The following is a 26,087-nucleotide window of genomic DNA, read 5'->3' as shown; positions in this document are numbered from 1 at the left end:
CACAACCTAACACAAAGTATCTCAATTCCCAAAAATCCCTCTGGATTTTTCTCTTTATGTAGTATGATCATCCAGAAGAGGGCATCTAGAATCAAACATGAACTATGCCACTTGGGTTTTGCTACGGACTCTTGCATAATTATAATAAACTACACTCAAGAGCATCAAGTTGCAGGAGTCTGTCTCACCACGGCCACTATAATTGAATAGTAACATTAATCATACCCTGACTTCTAGCAAATTAATCAAATGAGGAAGTATAAGAGACTTTACTTTCTAGTCACCTTATCCTCTATATCTGTTTGTATTTTTTAATATTTCTTTTAAGCTCCTTTTGTTAGCTATTGGGAAATATGGGGCCTTAGGAAAAAAATCCAGAGAAAGAAATCCTAGCAAAGACTTCAATGTCCTTGTAAAGGACTTAAAAATGACCTCAAAGATTTGTCGTTTCATCCTTGAGACCATTCAAACCTTAAATGGCTCACGACCGTACCATGCCAGACCATTTGGTACTATTTACAAGCATCCACATGGCATGGATATTTTAAGCAGCAAAGAGGCCAGAATTATTTAGAAACTTAAATAAGAAGCCAAAGAATCCTGCCTTTCCTCCTTTATCCAAATAAAAGACATCACATGAGAAATAAATATTTATGGAGAACCAAATCTCATCCATCTTAACTGCTTTATTCCAAATGAAAGGATGCCGTAACTGAAAAATGCATCGCTCCATACTCAAAACAGTCACTTGGGAAAGAACAGAGTCTAGAAGAACAGCTTGGCCAGTCATCTGATTCTCCTGAGGAACAGTCAGCTCTGTCTAGTTAGCTATGCAAAACCAGATAGAGAGTCTGTTGTGAAGTTGAGTCGGCAATCACCGGCATGGAGCCCATGAGACCGAACAGAAAATGTAAGGGTCCAAATGAGTCAGAACACAGTCAAGTTCACTTACTGCAGAGAGAAACAAAGGAGAGGGAAAGCAGCCTAAAGAAGTTAAATTCACAGTCACCATTAGGGTTTTGTTGCCACTGTAGCCTATGACTTGCTGGCTCAGATACCTAGCTAGTGACAAAGTCCAGACTGAGTGTAGAGTTACTACTGTCCGTACCCAAAATCCACTATCTGGCTTCATGATATGATGCCCTTTGCCATTGAAACCACATGGGTGGAGTGTGGTGCATAAACAATGGAATCTTGGAACACTGAAAAAATAAAATAAAATAAAATAAAATACCACATGAGTATACGATGAATGGATAAAGAAGATGTGTGTGTGTGTGTGTGTGTGTGTGTGTGTGTGTGTGTGTGTGTGTGATGGAATATTACTCAGCCATAAAAAAGAATGAACTCTTACCATTTGTAATGACATGGATAGAGCTAGGGAGTATGATACTAAGCAAAATAAGCTAGTTAGAGAAAGACAAATGCCATAAGATTTCACTCATATGTGGAATTTAAGAAACAAAACAAAGAAGCAGGGCCAGGGGTGAGGAAAGAAACAGAGAGGCAAACCAAGAAACAGACTCTTAATATAGAGAAGACACTGGTGGTCACCAGAAGGGAGGTGGGTGGAGGGCTGGGTTAAGTAGATGATGGAGATTAAGGACCGCACGCACTCGCAATGAGCACTGGGTGTTGCATGAAGTACTGAATCACTAAATCGCACACCTGAAACTAATACCACTGTCTGCTAACTACTGGAATTTAAATAAAAACTAAGAGGGGCACCTGGGTGGCTCAGTGGGTTAAAGCCTCTGCCTTCGGCTCAGGTCATGATCCCAGGGTGCTGGGATTGAGCCCCACATCGGACTCTCTGCTCAGCGGGGAGCCTGCTTCCTCCTCTCTCTCTCTGCCTCCTCTCTGACTGCTTGTGATCTCTGTCAAGTAAATAAATAAAATCTTTAAAAAAAAAAACTAAGAAAAAATAAAAATAAAACACATGGGTATGTGTAGACATACCCAGGACAGATAATGTGACCCTTGGGGCGCCTGGGTGGCTCAGTGGGTTAAGGCCTCTGCCTTCAGCTCAGGTCATGATCCCAGGGTCCTGGGATCGAGCCCCACATGGGGCTCTCTGCTCAGCAGGGAGCCTGCTTTCCCCCCTCTCTCTCTCTCTGCCTGCCTCTGCCTACTTGTGATCTCTGTCTGTCAAATAAATAAATAAAATCTTTAAAAAAAAAAAAAAAAGATAATGTGACCCTTGAGATACTAACCCTGATTGCTGAACTGTTGTCATTTGACTACTCTGCTATTATGACTGACTTTTAATACAACAGCCACTCTACATTTGTGCTTGTCTTTTCCTACTGTCAGTAAATAAGCAGACATGATTTGAGGTGTAGGAAGAAGAGAGACAGGCATAGGAAAGATGCAAACATATTTATCTCGTTCATGGGAAGATTTCAATCTTGGGAACTTTAGTTACATCAAGCTTGGCGTTTCATCAGTGACACAGCGGAGTGGGCCCTAAGCCAGTTAACCGGCATTTCTATGACGTCATTCTAGCATATTTATAATCATGCTTACCATGTGTGTCCTTCTTACTAACAATCAACCTCATAAGACAATTATGAGAACAAGAGTTCTGCAACGAAGTTGCTTTTTCTATGTCAAACCCATCACAATGTGGGGAGAAGTGGTAGGGGGTGGGAGAGATGGCATGCGTCCCCGGGGCTGTCTCCCACTACTTTTGTGTTCTTCATTTATCATCAAAAGTGAATGTTTCTGGTTCCCTACAAAAGTTATCCTCCCGTTAACTCAGTGTCTCTGTTCACGTGGTTCCCTCTACCTAGAACACACTTTTTTCGAAATCATTATCTGTCTAATGCTACTCCTCCCTGCGGACCTAATTCCAGTTTCACTCACTTCATGAAGCCATATTTGTACCCAAATTTCTTTAGAAAACAATATCTTCCTCCTCTCACTCTCAAGACACCCAGTCCCCTTCCCACCAGGTTGGTCACACCTGCCACAAATCCTTAGCACAGGGAGCAGCAAACTTTTTCTATAAAGGGCAAAACAGTGACTATTTGAGGCTCTGTGTGCCATACACTCTGTGGCAACTATTTAACTCGCCATTACAGCAAGAAAGCAGCCATATGCCTACAAATGAGTTTGGCTGTGTTCTAATAAAACTTTATCAGCAAGAACAGAAGGCGACTTCCTGATCCTCCTGACCCCTGGCTTAGCACAGAGATACACGGTAGGGTGGTCAGTAGATATAAGGTTGATTAAATGTTATAAACAACACCACTAAGGAAAATATGATGCATTAATTGGCTATGTGTTATCATATGATTATATACGGAATACATCCACTACGTGAATACAGCACAATGGCCAACCCCATCAATTTTTTAACATCTTTAATAACATCTGTGTGTCCAAGAGGGGAATCACGGGGTTCTGATCAGCTCTACGATGTTAAAGCTTAGACAAAATGATGACTTTCTGCCTCATTCATTTTCCATTAAAATGGAAATCTGCAGAGTGTATGGTTCCATGAAGATTAGGGCTGATAGCCAGCCCTTACTGTTTCCTACTAAAAGTATGTGGTTTGCATTTGTCTACTGAATAAAAATCAAGTAAAAACTGCTAGAGCAACACACTACGTCCTCACTATGTGTTTAGTGTTTCAATAGAAATAAATATATAATTGTAGTAACAAACTTGTCATAGTTGTCATACATTTCATTTTAAGCTCACTTAAAGAAATTGGGATTGAATTCATGCCCCATTTCCTATTTTCATTTCAAATACGTTTTGACAATATTTGTTGCACCTCTTACTAGGAAGTTTTCTTAGCCAAAGGATTTCACTGGTTTTCAATTTACCACATAAAAATTATGCAAAATGTAATAAAAGTTGTCTATTTATTTGGATCGATTCCTATCTTTGACACAAAAGGTTCTGTTGCCAGAGATAAAACATCAAAGCAAGATCGTTGACTGCTACAAAAAAAAAATTCACTCTGTCTTGGAAGTGATACAGTTTTCTGGACTACACATTAGAAAAACCTCAGGCAATTAAAAAAATACTAAGTTTGTTACTTTCCTCTGAAATATCTTCTTTCATCTTTTTAAAAAACATACAAAATAATTGTTTCACCTTCTGAATTTCTTCTCTCCTCTAGGTTCTATTGAATATAAAAATGCCAAGAAGAAAGGCAACATAAAACAAAGAAGGGGGAATAAGGAACAGGGATAATTACCTGGAATACTGGAAAAAGGAGTCCCTGAATAATCATCCTCTATGAGGCTGCCATTTCTATTGAATTTGGCTCTTTTCAATTCTTTTTAGCAATTCCCTTGAATCTATGAAAATTATGTCTTTAGTTTAGCAAGAGCTCCTTCCTCATAGGAGAGATTTAACCCTGGATTTCACCAGAAAGCCACCAGTTCTGGACACCTGCACCTTTGGCCTCCTTGAGGGTAGAAAATGTCCCAGCACGCAGAGGCCCTAGCACCTCATGAGGACACAGAAGAAGGATGTTGGAGGCACTGTATTTAGTTCTCTTTGGACCCCAAACTTTTTATCTTTACCTTATCTTTGAAAAAGTCATAATAAATAACATCTATATTCCTGAGGTTTTGTGAAATAGAAGATGCATATACAATTTAGGACAGTCTAGTAAGTTTTTCTGAGTACAAAGAAAGCAAATAATAAACAGACTTTTCTCTTCTTAGGGGCCGTACTACTACTGTGGGTCGTTCCATGACAACAGAACAAACAAAAGCTATGGCAGAAGCCCTAGGAGCTCCAAGTGTGCTCAGAGACCCATGGAAGACCCCCTGAGGATCCACGGACTGAATTTTCATTGTATAATATGACAAAATACAGATTTTTTATTTCTGACATGATTTACAAACTCACTGATATTTTCCCTATTTGGTGAGTCACTGAAAGCAGCGCCATTCCTTCCAGATCGGGAGGAATAAGATGTTAATTTCACAGGGTCATTTCTTCGTCTTCTTTGGCTGTGGTCCTTCGCAGCTACGTTTAAAGTGCCATAATTTAGTGCATGACCATTCCAGAGTCTTCGAACACCGGAAGATGCAGCAGATCTCAGATATACTTAGAATAGGGTAAATCTGAATCCTATTTGCTGTCTCGAAACACCACAGGAAGAACACACGGGGCTCCCTTGTCACGTGAAAACTCTGTGCGTTTTCCCCCGCAGCTAACTTAATATGAGGTATTTAATTACGCCACCAAGAATTCTAAAAATATAATCAAAATCACAGCGGGTGGCGTGGTGTTTAATTTAAATGCTTGGAGATCAATTCCCTTCAATTTTTAAGTCTAAAGTCCTGTACTGTTTGCTATAGGCACTAGGTAGGACAGCAGATCTTTAGAACTTATCCATCTTATATAGCTGTGTTTATACCCGTTAAACAAGTCCCCATTTCCCCGTTCCCATCCCCTGGCAACCACCACTCTGTTTTCTGCTTCTATAAGTTTGACTATTTCAAATATGTTTCATATTAAGTATCCATAACACACACACACACACACACACACACACATGCAAAGGGACACAAGGACATGTTTGGAGGCATGGATACATTCATGACCTTGACTGTGGTGATGGCATCATGGGTGTACACATATGTCCAAACTCTTCAAATTGTATACATTAAATGTGTGCAGTTTTTTGGTTTATCAATTATACTTCAATAAAGCTGTAAAAAAAATTTAGTAAAAATAAAGATCCTCCCCTCCCAAAGTTTTTTTTTTTAAAGATTTAATTTATTTATTTGACAGGCAGAGATCACAAGTAGGCAGAGAAGCAGGCAGAGAGAGGGGGAAGCAGGCTCCCCGCTGAGCAGAGAGCCCGATGTGGGGCTCGATCCCAGGACCCTGAGATCGTGACCTGAGCCGAAGGCAGAGGCTCAACCCACTGAGCCACCCAGGCGCCCCCCCAAAGTTTTTTTTTTTTTTAAATACACTGGAGAACTTCCATTTTTTAAATACTTCTTCTCTGTCTGAAATAATAACATCTCTGTGTAAATGAATAAGAAAAATAATGATTCAGTTGTCAAAAAAATCAATAAAAATCAAGAAAAAAAATTTAAAAAGAGTTAAAAAATGCATGCATCATGGGAAACTTCTTGATAAATAAAACAAGAATATTTAAAGATGCGCTTTGCCAGTAAAAGAGATAAATTGTGGCTGTAATTGAAAAATCTCCAGATGGTGGGAATTTGGCATGCTATTATTCTTTGAAAGTATGTTCCTAGCTAAGGGAATTGAACCAACTTGCTTAATTCATTAATTAAAATGTACTAATTGATAAAAATGAGGACATAGTTTCTATTTTCTAAAAGCTACAATATTAAATAATTAGCCTCAATTTATCATTCTTCCTCCACTTCCCACCTTCCCTTGTGGGAGTACACGTTTATGTGTGCTTAAGGACTAAAACAAAACATACGCAATACCGCCTAGAACAAGTCTGATAAAAGAAAACCAAAGGGCACAGAGGACAGGTAACAAAAGCATGTGAGATTGCAGACCAAACAAAAAGATGACTTAGACACAAGGACAAATGATGATCAAAGAAGGCAAATACAGTAAGCACAAGCCTCTGAATAATAATGCCTACAGAAAAATAATTTGTTTGATGATTATAGAAGTCAATGAAAGGAGTTTGGTAAGTGCTAAGCTCATAACTCCAAGAGCAAAACGTATCAAGAAAAGTTGAGTATTGAAATTGTCCCTATTGGTGGGCAAAGGGAACCCCTGTTATGTCCTGGTAGGAGGGTATATTGGTACACTTGTTCTAGAGAGTATGATTTGCTTCAGCGATTTTTTTAAATTGAAAAGCTTTAATATATTGGTAGGCATTTAGATGTATGTCTAAGAGAGATTTGTGCAAATTTTCTGCTGCAAGGATGTAAATGATAGTATTTAGAACTTGAATAATTTAAGAGACGATTTAGATGTCTAGCAGAGGAGGACCGATTAAATCTGTTTGTCACAATTATACTATGGAATACTATGCAACAATATCAACGATCTTGCATAAAAATGCTTTTAACAAGGAAATGCAGTCATTGCATATCGCTAACAAATTGGCATTGTTTAAAGACTGAGTAAATGATCTAAAACAACAGCTCTGGAGTTGGATGGCCGATAATAAAAGTTTGTATAAAAACTTACAGCTCTGGCACTTATTATGCAAGATGACAAACTATTCAAATTTCCAATTTCTTTTTCTGTAAAAAAAAAGAATAATTACAGTGCCTACCTCATTGTATTGGGGACATATTTAAAAAAAAAAAAAGATAATACATTCAATGTTCTTAGCATTTTACCTGTAGAACAAGTGTACATAAATGCTGTTGATAGAGCAGCATGAATACATCACTTTTAAAATATGTACATGTGGGGCGCCTGGGTGGCTCAGTGGGTTAAGCCTCTGCCTTCGGCTCAGGTCATGATTTCAGGGTCCTGGGATCGAGCCCCGTATCGGGCTCTCTGCTTGGCAGGGAGCCTGCTTCCTCCCCTCTCTGGCTGCTGCTCTGCCTACTTGTGATCTCTCTCTCTCTCTGTTAAATAAATACATTAAATCTTTAAAAAAATAATAAAATTAAAAAAAAAATAAAATAAAATATGTACATGTGTATTGATACTGCGAAGATATACATATAGTTACAGACCTCAACTGCTTTTTTCCTTCTCCTTTTGGGTTTTTTTTTTTTTAAAGATTTTATTTATTTATTTATTTATTTATTTATTTAAAAGAAAGAGCAAAAGAATGGCAGGAGGAGAGGGAGAAGCAGGACCCCAATGAGCAGGGAGCTCCACGTGGGACTTGACCCCAGGACTGTAGGATCATGATCTGAGCCAAAGGCAGACTCTTAACCAACTGAGCCACCCAGGTGCCCCACTCTTTGGGGTTAAGTATGGTTTTTTGTGTTTGCTTGTTTATTTGCTCTAACTGCATTCCCTAAATGTTTTACCTGGAAAAGAGTCTGAGTCAGGAGCTCTCCTGCAGTAACAAACCACCCTAATATTCCAGCTGCTTAAAACAACAAAGGTTTATTTCTCCCTCTTGTTATAGGTCCTTGGTAGGTCAGCAGAGGTTGCTCCTACCGTCCTCATTCAGACACCCAAGCTAATGGATCACCACCATCGCGAACCCTGCAAATCCCTGTGTGGGGACAAGAGAGATGGCAAATCTCTCACTGCCTCTTAAGCCTCTGCTCCTAAGTGATGCACATGAATTTGGCTCACATTTTTTGGACAGCCAGACACACACTCAGAAGGAGAACCTCAATTAAAAACTTAAAAAATGTATTCTTAAGTCAAAAAGAACTTAAAACTAATGGGCAGTCAAACATAAGCCATTTCAAGTTTCTGAGCGGAATCCTGGCATGAAACTAGAGAAACCTGTCCCTTAGCTCCAAAGCCCAGGAGGCAGAAATTAGGATGAATACTTGTGGGTCCAAATCAGTAGATGAGAGTCATCTCATTAAATAAAAAGATATTTTTAGGCCATAAAGAATAGAAATCAAGGAGCCACAGGATTAATAGAGTTTAAGAGATTATCTAAATTATTATTAATATTTATTTAATAATTTATAATAATTAATATTATAATTATATTTACATTTATATATAAATATATATTTTATATTATATATTTATAAAATAATTATAATAATTAATTTAATAATTTAATATTATTAAATTATCTAAATTATTCCCCTGCTTTTAAGACATAATGATCGCACTTAGTCATCACGAGCAGAAGCAAGTAATCTAATTTAATTTCCAGAGCTCAATTGCCTTCACCTGGCCCCTGAGGTGGACTGTGCTGAAGAACTTCAGCACATTCTACCGGGAGAATTTTTTTTCTTGGCCCCAGCTAGCGAACGGCTGCGGATCTCAGGCTTGAGAACCGATGGGCCTTGTAATTGCTTTCCTCACTCATGTCAGCACAGCTGAAGCTGTCACTCATAAATGGCAAAACTAATCCTTTATAAGTTTTCATATCGGCCATTTGCTTTCAAACATCCAACGCCAGTGAGTTTGCAAAGGTAGCTCTGTGAGGAAGAGTGGGTCTCTGACCACTGGTCCGAGCACTGGACTATCTCTCATAAATCCCGGGTCTTCGTTCTCAGAATTCTCGTATTTTGTTATGGTTCCCTGTGAAAATCTCTCGGCTCATCAATACTTCCATTTCCGTCGAGGAAACTGGAGAAGCTTCTTATTTATCTCTAAAGTACTTTAAAAAGCTTAACTGAATTATAAACGTAATAAAAGTCTTCTAAACATAATATTCAACAACTTTTTAACAAAATAAATTTTAAGTACGTGCTATCCCTTAAAAATGGTAACTAATACATTAGAGAATCTCTAGAAAGGTAAGAGACAAAAGTGTTCGTCAGAGTTAGCAAAGACTGATACCCACAATAATTAAAATCCACCGTAATTTTCTTACCCTAACACCATATTAAAAAAATAAAATAAAATAAAATAAAAATAAAAAACAACTGGTAATATATAGGGAGTGATTTTCTATGTTTGAGAGATACTTTACAGGCTTTTCTTATTTTTCCATCATAAACTTGTTATTTTTAAACAATGAATGAATGCATAAGAGTAATCTGAATGATACTGACTTTTAACCTTTGTTCCTTTAAAAGCATGACAGGTTTACTCAAGCTCTCAATTGACGATATTTTATTAATGCAGGTAGAACAGTAGTTTCCGTGTGGGGCTGCCGGTGAAAAGAGGTCAAGTCAGAAATAAAATTTATGAAATGAAAATTTTTTTCTACCCATACCCTAACGTTCTACTTATAATCAGTAGGGTTACATACCAGAATATGGTACAAATCATCTAAGGGACTTTGTTTTCTACGTAAAGAAAACTCTAAGTAATCAAAAGACAAATGATAACAAATAATGGGAAAGATGTAAGGAAATTGGAACCCTCTTGCATTGCTGTTGGGAATGTAAAATGGTGCCCCCACTTTAAAGACACTTTAGATGTACCTCAGAAAGTTAAATAGAGTTACCCTATGCCCAGCAACTCCACATGTATGTACTTACCCAAGGGAAATTAAAACACACACCCACACAAAAATTTATACATGATTGTTCATAGAACATTATTCATGATGGTCAAGAAGTTTCTAGAATAATCCAAATGTCTACTAACAGATGAATGGATAAATACATGTGGTATATCCACACAAATGAGTACTATCCAACCATCGAAGGAATGAAGTACATGGATATATCTTGACAACAGTATGCTAAGTGAAAAAAAAGCCAGAAACAAAAAGATCACATATTTTATTATTCCATTCATATGAAATACCCAGATTAGGGAAACCCATGGGGACAGAAGCATATCAGTGGTTTCTAGGGGTTGACGGGAGAGGAGAATGGGGAGTGATTGGTAAGGTGCACAAAATTTCTTTTAGTGGTGATGAAAACGCTCTGGGAGGAGATGGTGGTGAAGGCTGCATAATTTTATAAGTATACTAAAAACCACTTAGTGGCGTACTTTGTGGCGTACTTTAGTGGCGTACTTTAAAAGACTGAATTCTGTGGTATTTGAATTATATCTCAATAAAAATTTACTTTTCAAAGAGAAAGCTGCAACATAAATTAAATTTCTGATCTAACATTCAGGTAAAAGGAAGTATTTCTCTTTTTCCTCTTTCACAAGCAAAATGTGTAGTAATTGCAATTACCAGGTCCTCCAAAGGCATATTTCATATTAACTTTGCCATTTCCATGTGAGAGGTGACAATGCATTTCTTATTTTGATAAATCGAAAATCATGGAACCAGCTATCCTTTAGACAAATTCTTCTTTCTCTTCCAATTTGTACTTGATCTGGGACCAAGAGCAGACCCGAGGCTATGTGTCTTGTAAAACAACATAAGCCTACTCAGAGCGGTCTGTTCCCAGGATGCTTTTTCAAAAGCTAACAAGATCCTCAATGCAACGTTAATGAGTTTCAGAAATGTCAGTGGACAATTAAATGGTCTCATTCAGAAAGTTTTGAGCAGATATCAAAACTTTTCCTTTAAAAAAAGTATACTCTTAATTCCCTTTATCTATTTCACTCATCGTCCCCGTCACCTCCCCTCTGGCAACCACTAGTTTGTTCCCTGTAAGAGTCTGTTCTCTTGTCTTTTTTTCTTTGTTCATTTGTTTTATTTCTTAAACTCCACGTATAAGTGAAATCATATGATATTTATCTTCTTTATCTGACTTATTTCACTTAGCACTATACCCTCTAGAGGCATCCATGTTGTTGCAAATGGCAAGAGCTCATTCTTCTTTATGGCTGAGTAATATTCCATGGTGTATACACATCACATCTTCTCTGTCCATTCATCTACTGATGAATGCTTAGGTTGCTTTCATACTGGCTATAGCAAATAATGCTGCAGTATACATAGGCATGCATACATCTTTTCAAATTAATGTTTTCATATTCTTTGTGTAAATATGCAGTAATGGAATTACTGGATCATGTAATTCCATTTCTAACGTTTTAGATTTTTTAATTAAATTTCTGTTTTCCACAGTGGTTGTACCAATCTGCATTCCTATCAACAGTACACAAGGGTTACTTTTTTCCACATCCTTGCCTACACTTGTTATTTCTTGTCTTTTTTATTCTAGCCATTCTGCTAGGTGTAAGGTGATACCTCATTGTGGTTTTGATATGCATTTCCCTGATGACTGAGCATCTTTTCATATGTCTGCTGGCCATCTGTATGTTTTCTTTGGAAAAATGTCTATTCGGAAACTCTACCTGTGTTTTAATCAAACTGTAGGGGTTATCTGGTTTTTGTTGTTGTTGATTTTGGTGTTGAGAGGTATAAGTTCTTTATATATTTTGGAACTAACCCCTTATGGATATATCATTGTCAAATATCTTGTCCCATTCAGTAGGTTGACTTTTTGTTTTGTTTGTTAACTTCGCTGTGCAAAACTGTTTGTTTGTTTTTTTTAATGTAGCACTGAACTGACCTGAACTAAATGGAAACTGAACAGACCTCAAAGCTGAACTGATGGTATGAGTAAGAGTGAGTGAGAGAGAGTGTGTGTATGTGCATGCATGAAACAGAGAGGGAGAATGAGAGAGATTATATTTCTCCACGTACTTTCGATAATGGAAATGAGATGTATTATTACTTCTACAAAGACGAATCTTTCCTTATTGAGGCATCGCAGCTAAGTAAGATAGTATGTGTTATTATGCTAAATAAGATATACATGAAACGAATGCACTGGACTCATAGGACAGGAGGCGGTAACAAAGCCTGAGAGCTCTCACTTACCCCTTCCAGAGCAGGGCAGAGCAGAGTTTCCTTGGCACTTCCTGATGCTCTCCTCTGCAGACAGTGGGCAGGAACGTGGGTGCTCACACTTCCTCCCATACCAGCCTACCTTGCAGTCACATCTTCCACAATTACACTGCCCGTGACCTTCAGAGTGAGAGTGTAAAAAAAATATGAAAAAACAGACAATGAAGTCAGAATTAGTTTTCATTTCAACAGTGAGTATCACAAAAGAGCCACATCTCAACACCACATGAAACCCTAAAGCCAAGGCATCTTTTTCTCAAGTTCTTAAATACCTGATTTACATTGATTGATCATGAGGGGTAAAGAAAAGAAACTGCTCCTGATAAGATAAATGGGTCTGCAGGACTATCCACGTGAATCCATCAAAATCCAGGTGCATGTGATTGCATTGGTTTGCTGGGGCCTCACTGGAGTATTTGATGGATTTGGTAATTAATTCATGTGGAGAAGAGCCATAGGAAACTGAAAACAATTTGCTGTTGAGACATGTCTTATCTTGTGGAGTCCCCCACACTTTCATTACCTTTTTTCTACACACTACCATGCTTAACCTGGAGACTCTTAGCCTAAAACCAGTAACCTCTGTGGCGTTCATATTCCCTGAGGAGCAGTGTAGTGTACCCAAAAGAGGAAAGATGTTAAACTTCTTTACACATGGCCACAGAGCCTGTAACAAATTGTGATGAGTAGTGATATGGTTTAACAAAAAATGGCCTATGTTATCAATCAGATCAGTCGGTCCAAATCCTGGTCCTGCTGCGTACAGAGCATAGCTGGTCAAATGTCAACATCTCTGAGACTTAGTTTCTTCATTTTTGAATAAGATAATAATACATTGTCTGTCCATATTTATCAGAAAGTACATAATATATCTTAAAATGCTACATAAAAGTGAGCTACCGTTATTTTTATTCAAGTTCACATATGTAAACAAGTAGGAATAGAAAGAAAAGCAAGAAAGCTGAGCTTTTCTTAATTCCTAACCAACATTCAGATACTCATTTTCACAGATGCAGAACACTGTGGATTTCCACATGCAAAAATGCATGACTTTTTAAATTTTAAGTAGTCTCCATGCCAAACGTGGATCCCAATGCAGGACCCAAACTCATGATTCTGAGATCAAGACCTGAGCTGAGGTCAAGAGGCGGATGCTCAACCGACTGAGCCAACCAGGTGCCCCAGAAAATGCATGAAAAACTTTAAAGGAAGTGGAATTATATTTTCTTGAAGTAAACCGAGTGTGATGCTAATGGATGAAAATCTCTGCTATTTCGTCTTTGGCATCTGATATTAATATAAAATCATACAATATGGAAACTGCTCTTCAGTACAGTTGCAAGTACAGTTTTCAAGTACAATTCGGCTGTTTATAGGAGCCAATGGCTCTGGAGTTCTTGGAGACGAGATCTCATTCCTAGGTCAATTAGATCTACAAGGATACTGGACAAAGTACAGAACATGCTCTCATTGGTGAGAGTCTAGTTGATAACAAGAACAGTGAAAAACAGTTATATTGAAAGGGAGGAAGAAAGCTTTATTTCTAAAAGTTGGAAATAGCTGTGAACGTCAGAAGAAAATATCCAGTACGCAAGGATGTCAAGCAGTCCCTGACTACCCAGGACACCACCACCACACACCCAGTGTGCGGTCCTGGTCCCCAGGCACGGAATGAAGCAGGAGCCTGTGCACAGGGAGAGAACAGTGACCGAGGGGAGAATGTTCTCCACTTCTGTGGATGGAAAACAGGCTTCAGAGCAGCCATTAGTTTCTATCTCAGGTTCATTCTGGTGAAATGAAATGAATTCATGAAGACTGCCAGAAGTGATAAAGAAGAGACTTTTAGAGTTAAGATCCTGTCCCATTGATAACAAAAGAAGTCAGAGGATACACGGACACATTTTGGGGTGTGCGGGAATGTAGCTACTCTAGACCTAAAGGAAAAATCTCTGAAACTCTCACCATTATACTCCAAATTCACTCTCTGTTTTCTATGATACTGTTTTCCTCACTCGGTTTTTAATCTCTACGCTTTCCTCCCTAAAGTTGTGCCTTTTTTCTAACCCTTTCTAAAGTTATGCCTTTTCTAACCCTTCCCTATTTCTGTGCTCTGATAGTCACTGGGGGAAAGGCAGCCTAGGCTCTCCTACATCTCTATTTTCTGTACATTTAGTGCAGCATCAAGAACGCTCTCAAGGATGAGACCCATAAGCTGCTCATCACCTCCAGGCATCGCCAGCTCCAAGCACAGCCGGGCAGAACACATACAATGTGTCCCTCGCTTTTGTCGCATATGTGATGAGCCCCAGCCTCCTGCACCTTCCGCCTCAGCCTCAGCCTTCACCCACTGAAGTCCCCTCGATAATCCCACTGTAGTCCAGTGCTTAGGCACAGGAATAAATTGATGAGACCGTGTCACTGCTGTGACGGGCTGCAGAATGAAAGCTTTTGCCTCTAAATAGGGAAGTGTCACAGCAGGAGAATATTATTAAGTTCAGGATGACCACCACGGGTCCTCCTCAAATCACCTACTTAGGAGTCTCCTCTACACTCTGCCATCCGAAGTCAACATCAGTTGAACAAGTTTGGGCTGAAGAAAGAAGGGTTATTAAATTATGAATGACCGAAGTCAATCATCTATAGTGAATGAAATTCCTGACAGTCAGCGAATGCATGGCAACCACTTGAAATGAGAGCAGGGATATAGAATGTTTCTTAAGGGTTTCATTGTTTGGGGAAAGTAGAAATACCTAAATCAAATGTCCCAGTAAGGATCACAGAGAAGCAAACGTGAAAGTAATAAAGAAAGTTTCAGGACGCCTGGGTGGCTCAGTGGGTTAAGCCTCTGTCTTCACTTCACATCATGATCTTAGGGTCCTGGGATCAAGCCCTCTTTGCTCAGCAGGGAGCCTGCTTCCCCCTCTCTCTGCCTGCCTCTCCGCCCACTTATGCTCTCTCTCTGTCAAATAAATAAATAAAATCTTAAAAAAAAAGTAATAAAGAGTGTTTAAATAATTCTAGTCTAACAGGAAGAAAAACAGTAGTATTGACAGCAGTCCTACTGATCTAAATATTGATTAGAGATTAGGGTAAGACATAAACATAACTTTTACTTTCTTGGTAATGAAGATTACACCCTCCCTCTTTCAATAGCTCTACTTTGTGTGCGGTTCAAGTATATTCAGAACATTACGGATCTCACTTTAAAGGACACTGTACCTTTTCTATAAAATCCTTTATGATATTTCATCAGTGGAGTTGGGAAATCACTTAAAAATGCACCGTATTGATATCAGATTCTGAAGCTGGTATTAAGCCTTTTGGAAAAGACAGGAAATCATAAAATGAAATGGCAATTTCTCTCCTGGAATTACTAGTTTCTCAATTTCAGTATAAAAGTTATGCCAAAGAGGGGAAAAGAGGATCATTTTATAGGAATAAAATGAAGAAGATGAAAATGATTGATGCTGATATATAAAAAAGAGTTTAGAAATGATAAGATCTGTTTAGCATGAAAGTCCTTTCGACTGCCATAATATACTACACTAAGTCTTTTCCAAACAGTGAAAGATGCATAAAAGAAGAAATTAGGAGTTCTGTATCTTCAGTCTAAATACATCATTAGTCTATCTTTCTGGTCCTCATCTCATTTTATCTTTAAAATGACAGAATTAGAAGAAGTGAATTTTACCACACTGTAATTTCATACTTCCACGCTAGTTTGCCAAGTAAGATACATAGAGAAACAGACAGATAGGTAGATAGATAGATAGACAGACAGATAGATAGATATGGCCTCCAGGTGTTAATTTCATTGCTTCTAACAAATATTCCTTTAAACTCTGTAGGCAGAGGATCAACACATACAGAATCTGGTAATCGCTGATAGCAAATATGTGAAGAATGTACATTAGAGAATAGCTTTCAGAAGACCTATGACCTGCATTAAACACACACACACACACACACACACACACACACACACACACACACACACACAGAGCAATGGAAGAACAACACGGTGCCCAGGTGACGGGATCGCAGCCCAATCAGTACCACACGGGCAGGCAGCTGGCAGCATAGCCGTGGCCGTGCTGGGCATGTAGGAGTTTTAAAAGCTCTCAGGCCATTACAGGAGATGGTGATGATATCAAAACTTATTTTTTCTCTGTAATCATTGTGCTCTTTGGAGCAAAGTCATCTCAGAAATATCAATCCGGGACGAACGTAGTTGCATCCATTCCAGATAAATGTGCTTCTGCTGTAGAAGATACTTTTATTATGAAACGATCAAAACTTCTTGTGAACTGGGATCTGACTTTTATGATCAGCTTCTTACAAAGTAAGATGATGACCATTAATAGGAAAAGTTTGGGGGCATAAATTAGATCTAACTAGTACTTGTTATTTAACAAAACCAATCCATTTGGTTTATTTACTGATTTTTCTTTCACAACAATGCAACCTGAATGTACTCAATTATGTCCTTCAGTTTCTTTCCACGATGCTTTGGGAATCCACCATGATAAGTTCACCCACACAATGTGGACCTACCGAATGATTCCATTTCCAAATGAATGGAACAGTAAGCCAGGACTAACCTATTTTCATCATTGTGATAGGCAGGCCCAGTTGAAAAACTGAGTTTAAGGTCACACCGCGGCATATTTCAGCAGTTACGGGATTTGGGGGAATAGACCAGAGCGTCAACAGCCATCGGGAATAAAAGTTATTTTGGGACCAGGAAGTCAACGGAGTGGAGCAGCTCACAGAACAGCAGTAACAAACAGAGCCGCTGGTACACTTCGGGATGGCTGGTCAAGCCCTGGTCATTGTAGCTACACTCAAATTCTGTTAATAGTAATGTCTCTGAGGTGTTGCGTATGTACGTGAATCTAGGTATGCACATGAATTATATCTGTGTATAGATGAACTGGTGTGCACACACACACACACACAATGTGCATGATGAACAACAAATAGGAATGAAAGAAGAAATAAATAAAACTGATTTATTTGGGACCAGGGAGCAGGTTTTAAAATAGTTGTGCCTGCTGTATCCACGATGTAATAGGCACAAAATATTTACATTTTAGCGCATTCCTGAATAGATGAATGGCCTCGGCGGGAATGAATGAAAACAAGGAGAACATCAGTTAAAAGCGCAACGTCAACCAACCCACCAGGAGATTTCCCTGGGACTCAAATAAGACAAACACCTCAGGATGGCAAGAAAGGGAGCAAAAAATAAAGCTGCATTTCACCTGAGCGTTCTTACATCCCAGCCTTGGGTAAATCACTGGAGAACATTGACATCGTTGGGTTACTCCTGTCTCCTACCACAGAGGCACTAACAGCCTCGACAGTCAGCTGCATGGCACGCTTCCTGGGGTACAACTCCAAGGGCCAATGAGGGAAAATTGTGAAGACTAACAGCTCACTGAAAAGAACATCTAGAATTCGACAGATTTGCTGAGAATGAAGAAATCCCAGAGACAGGAGCCTGCCTCAGATCATAACGACATTCAGAGAGGCTTTGTTTTATAAGAATTGGGAGCGTCCAGAGGACAGTTCTTCCTTACCAAAATAAAGTAAAATTGTTTGTTTTACACAAAAGTTTGTTCGCATCACTTGAAGATTAAATCACATGAGTCCTTGGGCTCTGTGTGTGTTTCTAGATGACGCTTAATGGCTGCATGAACTTAATCAAGTGACTTAATTTTTCTCAACCTGTGTTTCCTCTCCCGTTAAAATGCAGGTAATAATGTCTCCCCCTCCGAGTGAGGGTGAACATAAAAGGGAGCAAGGGGCGTGGAATGGGCTAAAAGAGTGGGGTCTCTGTTAAAGTGAGTTTCTTCTTCCCTAAAATCCTCCTTTTAAGTGTGGGAGGCAGGCTAGGGAGCACTGGCCGCACTCAGTTCACCTCAACACAGAAATGCTAAGATCACACTTCCAGACTGATGTCTTGTCCAAACCACAGCCTCTTGCCTCATCCCTTCTTGCCACCACAACGGTTTGCCCCCGCCAGCACCGAGACCACAAGTAAAGGGTTAAGCATTCTTCCCTAACCTCCTCCCACGGTAAACCTGACCTACCACAGCCACAACCACTTTCCCTGAAATCTCCTAGGATAGGAAGGAATGGAAAATGTGAGAAAGAGGAAACTAGGAGAGAAGAAGGGAAGGAAGAGTTGAAGTGGAGAATTTCAGATTCCAAGGAGGCCTCCTGAGAACCTTCACCTGCCCAAGCTGGAGTGTTAACTCTGAGCCCGGATGACATGCATTAGGAATCATGACTGAAGGGTCACTGCCCGTCTTCACCCCACGACCCCTCTCCCTCACCATGAGACAGAACAGCACGTGTGACCCTGGGTGGTCACTATGATGTAGTTATCCTGAATTTTTCAACCCCACTCCCAAATCAAGATCATGGGTTTATCAAGGAAAAACACACCTTATGTAAAACAAACAAACAACAAAAAACAAAACAATAACAAAAACCAAAACCAGTAACATCTTATCAGAAAGTCACAAACTTATCATTTTTTATATAGCCTGATTATCTCCTTCATTCCCTCTTGTAAAATTGTATGAAGTCATGTTTTATCTCACCCACAATCTTAAAATAACATTTTTAAATGACATTTCCTGAACCTTAATATACTTTTAATGACCCACTCTAGGGCTCTAACTTCTCACGTTTAGCCCTGACCCTTCAGACTCACATATTCAATGGGCTGAAAAACAAAAACAAACAACAACAACAAAAACCAGCTTTAGATTGCCCTTGGTCCTTTAGGCTCAATATCTAGAAATAAATTTGCAATTTCCTTCTGTATTCCCCATTTCAGTAAATGGCCCCAGACAACCAGACTGGAAACCTGTGAGTGTAGCATGTTGCTGCCTAAAACCGTCACTGGCTCCCACTGCCTCTGGAATAGAGTCTGGTCCTGCAGCAGGGTAAAAAGACCTCTAGTTCTGTTTCTCGCCTGCTTTACCTTTTGTCTCTGGTGCATTCTGGTGATAACTAAACTGACTTCTAGTCCCCAGCACAGATCACACACTTCTACTCTCTTTGCCTAGGGCGTGCCTCTCATCTCTTTTTACCTGGGAGCCTACCTTTCAGGAAGGGTGGGGGTAGGCCCGTGTATGGTGATCCCAAAAAATCAGCAATGCAGGAACCTAAGTCACCACCTCTGTGAAGAGCCTCATCCCCCTGAGGAAAATGCCAAAGGAGCCCACGCCCAACATTCTCTACTCTGTTTACTTACTCCATTTTTTGTTCGTTACCTCACCGGTCCTGATGGGATGCAAACTCCGTGAGAGGAGGGATATGATCTGTGGTGTTCGCTGCTACGTCCCCAGATCAATGGATGGCCAGATAAGCAACAAATCCACGACTCTGCGAATCTCCCATTCCACACCATATTAAAATTTCATGTTTAGGTGGCAGTTTTGTCATTGTTGTTTTGTTTTGGTTTTGGAGGGTTTATTTTGTTGTTGTTTGTTTTGTCCTTTTTGCTATCCGGTAAGTTTTTTGAGGGTAGAACCCATGAATTCTTGTATTTTTAGACCCTAATACCTTACATAGTGCCTCTAGCATAGTTGGCTAGTGATGTTTGTCCTAGTAAAGTGAAGTCTAAACAAACATTTTTTCAGTAAAGAAAGAACCTTCCACTTCTTTGGATTCATAGACCTCGTTAACATGGTGATTCTGTCTCTTTGCTCTGAGGCCTTCATGGGTTATGGAACTTCCCTGAGCCTCACTAATCTCGTGTGTAGATTGAGAAGAAATAGATTCCCTTCCACTTAGACCTTGACCAAAACACAAATGCCACAATCTGGAAAGTGCTTAGACAGTCTCTGGCACAGAGAGTCACCCAAGAGTTGGCAGTGGTCTCATTTCCATTGTGGCGATAATGGCGATAATGAAGACCCCTCCTACATAATGAACAACAGAAAAGTCTGGAAAGGGCATCCCTTCAAGAGCAGGGTGCTCACAAAATGTTTAGGAAGTTCTCCTGAGCCTGCAGGATAATCAGGAGAGGGAAGCTCTTCTCCAGTGGGAGGTTTGAGCAGCAGTCTCTCCCCTCAGTGGGACCAGAGAAGCTTCTGCCGCTGCATAATCCTGATTAAATAGGGCGGCTCTTTCATCTCCCTTTGCCGGCTAACTTTCAGGGGACGGTGGAGTTTCCTATCTACTTACATACCCATCAAGCAGTCCAGCTTAAAAAGATGGATATGCGTAGCTCTCTGTCTCCTGGGTTGGTCAAATATAATGGGGCTAAAAAGCCGTAATTCTAGCTTTTGCTCAACGATGCTTTTTTAGAGAAATTGGAATGCCTTCTTTTTCCCTCTGAGCCCCGAGAAGCCCTGGCAGGGTGTGTTTTTCCTTCGCACTTAAAACTGCAAGTTCCCTCAAGCCGAAGATCCATCCTGTTTCTCTCCTTCGCTGCTGGAACCCACAGCCCCAAAGCCATCCAGACCCTGGCGAACAGTATCTACTCGTAAATGTTTATGGAATAAAATTTTTGAATCCACTTTTTGGTATTTAATCCTACACTAATCTACAGAATAATCTTGGGTTATAAACTATGCCAAGGAATTAGGGCACGAAAATACCCACGAGAACTGTGTTACGCCAAGTTGTGTAATACATGAGCGTTCTCAAGGTCCCCACCCTGGGTACTGTCATCTGTCCTCGGTCTGCTGGTTTTGTGCGCTCAGAGCCCAGCAACAGATATCTGGAGGAGGGGGTTCATTCTCCCTAGTGAGGAGTTAGACTAGTCTCTGGTCTTTGCCGATGTGTAAACTCTCCAAAGGTTTTCCAAGGCACTCACAGGAGCCCTCTTTCCAATGCACAGATTCGGTCCATTCATTCATTCATTCATTGTGAGAGAGAGAGTATGTGTGAGCATGAGAAGAGGGGCAGAGGGAGAGGAAGAAAGAGATTCCCAAGCAGGCTCCATACCCAGTTCAGAACCCGAGGTGGGGCTCGATCTCATGACCCTAAGACCAGAATCTGAGCTGAAACCAAGAGATGGATGCTTAACCCACTGAGCCAACCAGGGACCCCACAGACACAGATATTTTACAGTTTCTGTGAGAATCAGTATGAAGCTTGAAAATAGGAAATGAGTATTATATATATATATATATATATACACTTTTTTTTTTAACTTAAAAACAGGAATGAGAAGAGCAACATACCTGAACAGAAGTCATCGGAGTATCTGTCATAGACAGCCCTACAGTCCCTCTCGTCACACTCACAGGTGTCCCCATGAATATCTCCCCAGTCTCCGGTTGGGTCAACATCGTGGCAAGAACACTCGCCACACACACAAGTCCCTAGATGGGGGGAAAAAATGTATATGATTTTAGTGAAGAAAAATCACGAAAGAAAGCATCTGATATAATCGTTTTTTGAAACCTTTTGCTTACTGCGTATTTGGAAAATACATATATTGGAGGAAAAATAAAGTTCTACCAAGGAAAAACACTATCTAAAGCAGACAGGAGAGATTCTTTAATAAACAAAGTTAGTATCTGTGTCTATAATTGTGTGGAGTTGTGGGATGTGTCGTTAGCACGGTACTGGTTTCTCTCTAAAATAAAATCAGAACAATGAACATGAGTTAGAATCCTTGCCCTCAAGAAACTTACCATCTGTTTGACAAGAAGAAAGCTAACGAGAGACTATAGGGTCGGTCATGCACCAAAAGGTAAAAAGTGGTTCTATCTGAATGTTTAAGATGTATTTTAAAATATACATGTCTTTATTTTAAAAAACGAATACATGTGGCTTTCCAAACAGTGTAATTGATGCAGGAGCCAGGGGTGAGGACAGGTGTGTGCCAAAGTGGGTCCAGTGTGAAATGGAATAAGCCATTTGGGACAAGGCAGGACTTGCATTCTATCCCCGATGAGCTGTGTCTGCCACTGAGGTTTTTTGGCCTTGGAGATGGGCTAACAAGGAAGATGAGGTAAGTTTGTACAGAGACTGGTGTCTCTTTCCTGGCCCGGAAGCAACAATCAGGGAGAGTGTTAGGGGAGACAAGGCTGGTACCTTCCGGAGAAAGAAAGGACGCATGGCAGTGATTCCCCGACTCACTCTCAGGAACCCCTGAGTCTCACTGCGAGCCAGCCTCGTCCAGGCATGCTGTTCTCCTTTCTGCCCTTGGTGGATCTCCAAACCAGACAGCTCAGGGGACAGGGGAGGCCGGAGGTGAGACTGAAGAGAGGGGGCGAGTCGTGTGTGTTTCTGAAGGACCTCTCTCTCAGAGCCCGCCTGCTGCACCGCCCAACCATTTCCACTTTTCTCCTGGCTCCTTACACCACCAAGCTGCTTGCTTCCCCCAGCAACAGCGCATAAGCTGCAGATGCTAAAATCACGATGGGGACCACTGACCCTACTGTTTTAATGAAAAGGACTCGGGCAGCAACACGTCCTTATAGAGTAAAGGAAAATATAACATGAATGCGTATGCTCTAGAGTCAGACCGATTCTGCATAAAATAAAAAGAGGACTTTTCTTTCTGATTTTTGTTCTAAGTTCAGGCCTTTTGCTTTCCTATCCCTGCGTACAGAAATGTGGCCCATTTCACTCTTCCGTGTCAATGTTTTTGTTTTTGTTTTTGTTTTTTTTTCCGTATCAATGTTTTATGCCAAGTCTTCAAAACATAGAACTGGTCTTCCGTGGAAGCATGATCTTTCAAGAAGCATCACTCATTTATAGAAATGAAAAAATTGAGTTTTCCAACTTTCTAGATTTCTATGCTTTTTAGACGGAAAAATGGTCATTATTTATGTCATCAGGTCAGCAAGGAGCAGTCCCGCATGGCCTTCTTCTACTGACCAGTACAGCTAATAAGGGGAAAAAATGACGACTATTTTCAAGGGTTTTAAAAAGCGTTGAAAACTGATTTGATTTGATATCAATAGTTAACAGGTTAAATTACACGGTAGCAATCCTAATATGTTCTTAAAGTTCATGTCAGAGGTCAGCCTCAATTTTCTACGGCTGCCTGACACGTACTTTTTGTATCTCTTCAATGCCGTTTTATTCCTGCAGATAAAAGTGAAGCGACTGCTACTCAATTCTGAATGACAACCAAGCCTTCGATTTACTCGCTATCAAGACAAGAGAGTTTCTTGAATGCTCTCTAGATAATCAGATGTTCGTGCTGTAGATGGTTCTATTAGTCAAGAGACGTTTAACAAAGTGTCTACCAGAACTGCCTTTTAGCTGTCCTGTGCTATTTCTGGGTGGCCGCCAAAGAAATTACTATGTTAACTAGTAACTAGTAACTAGGAAGAAATTCCCTATGTTAACTACGGGTTCAGTGAAGCTTGAAGAACTGTAGCAAGTTTCTTATCCTTCTGCTCTTTTACTCCATAAAAAAATGAGAGAGAGAAGCTCTTCGGTATAATAAATGTGGATTTACATCAAAGTCAAACACCATAAAAGACAACTTCCTCCCATACCAAAGGAAATCCGGAGAAGAGGAGTATGAACAATTCAGAGCTCTGCCCGCCCCCACCCCTGCGGCCGTTAGGAACGTGAATGAATGAATGACACACCTCTGTTGCTGCAGATCTTGCCATCTGGAGATGTGCATCTTCGCTTGCTCTCCCAGGGGCTGATATCACACTGGAGTTCACATTTATCTCCATGCCAACCAGCCCCGCAGTAACAGTTTCCACAGTAACACTTTCCATGGCCTTTACCCAAAATGAATTTGAGAGAGTGAGGGGAAAAAAGCAACTTTCAAAAGCAAGATTAACTTCCTACCTCTGCATGATCAGTTACGCCTTTGAAATAAAATATACCTGCCGGACCATCCTCCCTTAAAATAATCAACTTAAATATTTGCCCCCAAAACACCATTCTTGGGCATAAACCTACATAATTATACCCACAAAGTGAGCCAAAGTGTCCTCTAACTTGTCCTAGCCAGGTAGCTGATTAAAAATGAGAGAAATTTAAAGAAATGACATGAAAGGCTATGAAACCTGTCTACTACCTTCCGATCTCAAAGGTACAGCCTCAAAGTCAAAGGTATGTAAGCCTTCATTCCGAGGGCATTTCTGGAATTGGTCATCCAAGCATTTCATTTGAAACCAACCACTGAGAAACCACGGGTACGTAGTTACTCGGATGCACAGTATTAATGACTGAACCGTTTCCTAAACCAGGAGAAATGGTTCATCTTTGCATTCAAATGTGTCCCACAAGCTGCTGTGTTCCACCATGAGGAAAAGAGGTTTTCCATTAAACCAGTGTTTCGTCTTCTTTTAGGCCAATAAAATACCATGGACCCTTGGCCTTCCAATCACATCCCCCTCCTATTTATCAAGCGGGCAAAATGATGAAAGATGCCCCACCATTTTGTGTTCCGAAGCCACCACCTCTGGGACCTGCCTCTTATTAAACCTTACCCTGCTCATTCGTACCTAGCTTCTGCCACCCAGCCACCCAGCCACGAACGTGTGTTTGTCCCGGTAAAGGTGGTGACCATGAGGGTCAGGCTGGATTCTGCTGAGTCTCTTCTTTCCGTGTCCTCGAAACTTGTGTATTACCAGGGTCTGCCGCTAAAGGCTTTGTTCTTCCCTCTCGCTCCCCCTGCAGCCATAATCTCAGAAGGCCTGTGGGAAAACGGACCAGGAGGCTATTTTTCTTTCTCAAGAAAAATATGGTATTTCAGCCTCGTGGTGGGAGAGTCGGTAGGGCCATTTAACTCACACAACAAGGGGAAAATGCAATAGAAGATTCTGGTCTCTGACGCTATTCTCATCCACGAGATGAGGAACAGCAGACATACATCCGAGAGACAAAGGGGGAGAGAGAGAGAGAGAGAGAGCTAGAGTGAAATACAAGAAAGAGGCAGGGACCTAAGCACACGATGCCACATTTTCTCTCTAAATGAGCTTTAATTTGGATTTCCATGGAAAACCTCTTACTAACCTAATAGTCACTGATCATGTCTACAACAAATTTTCATTTTAATTTGCTCACGAAGGCAAATGTAAGGGCTATCCGATGATTTCACCAGTAACAAAATATAAAAGCTATATATTTTATTTATGAACTCAAAAACATCTCTCCTGTACCCACACAAAATATCACATCCCAGGGCTGTCTCCTCAGGAACTTACACTGGAAAACAGCAAGACGACTATGTACCAAAAGCTTTTCTAGAAGTCAGTTTTTTGTTATTTTTTTTTAAAGACTTGATAAACTTCTTAAACTTCAGTTTGCTTCTTCTGTAATTTTAGGAAATTGATGCAAGGTGCTACGTAAGTAAGCATTACCACGACATTAACAAATAATCCCAAATCTATATTCTTCTCACCCCAATTCTTTGTATATTTATGAAATTGAATTGAATTAAGGTTTTACTAAAAATAAATCACTGAGATGTAGGTGAATAAGGAAAGAAGAATCACGTAAAACTACATTTATATGTAGATACGAAAAATTAAGCAGATATCCTCACAAGCCAAAGGAAAATATTGTTGACAAGCCACATGTGGATAATTAAGATAAAATACAAGCTTGGGACCGTACACATGGCACACAATAAATAGCACTCTTTGCTTTGTGTGAGCTGATGAAGCGAGAAAATCTCCTTCTAAATTGTTCCACTGATGGGCCGTAGAGTCACCGCTCAACAGATCGGTTTCATGTGAATGACACACAGAAAGATCTACAATCCCAGCCAAAGTCACCCCCAGAGGATATT

The 26,087-nt window shown here is 40.1% G+C and overlaps 1 protein-coding gene across 1 annotated transcript in view; it reads right to left on the bottom strand.

The window, feature by feature from the left end:
* Positions 1-26,087, bottom strand: part of LOC123956095 (integrin beta-like protein 1) — a 177,796-nt gene that overhangs the window by 57,520 nt on the left and 94,189 nt on the right. The window contains exons 6-8 of the mRNA XM_046028330.1: positions 23,926-24,066; positions 21,553-21,693; positions 12,317-12,463 (exon numbers count right to left, since the gene is read on the bottom strand). Coding sequence (XP_045884286.1) covers positions 12,317-12,463; positions 21,553-21,693; positions 23,926-24,066 — 429 coding nt within the window. The remainder of the gene's footprint in view (positions 1-12,316; positions 12,464-21,552; positions 21,694-23,925; positions 24,067-26,087) is intronic.

The sequence above is a fragment of the Meles meles genome, chromosome 14 (assembly GCF_922984935.1).
Source record: "Meles meles chromosome 14, mMelMel3.1 paternal haplotype, whole genome shotgun sequence".
Lineage (NCBI taxonomy): Eukaryota > Metazoa > Chordata > Mammalia > Carnivora > Mustelidae > Meles > Meles meles.
This window is presented reverse-complemented; position numbering and strand designations above follow the sequence as displayed.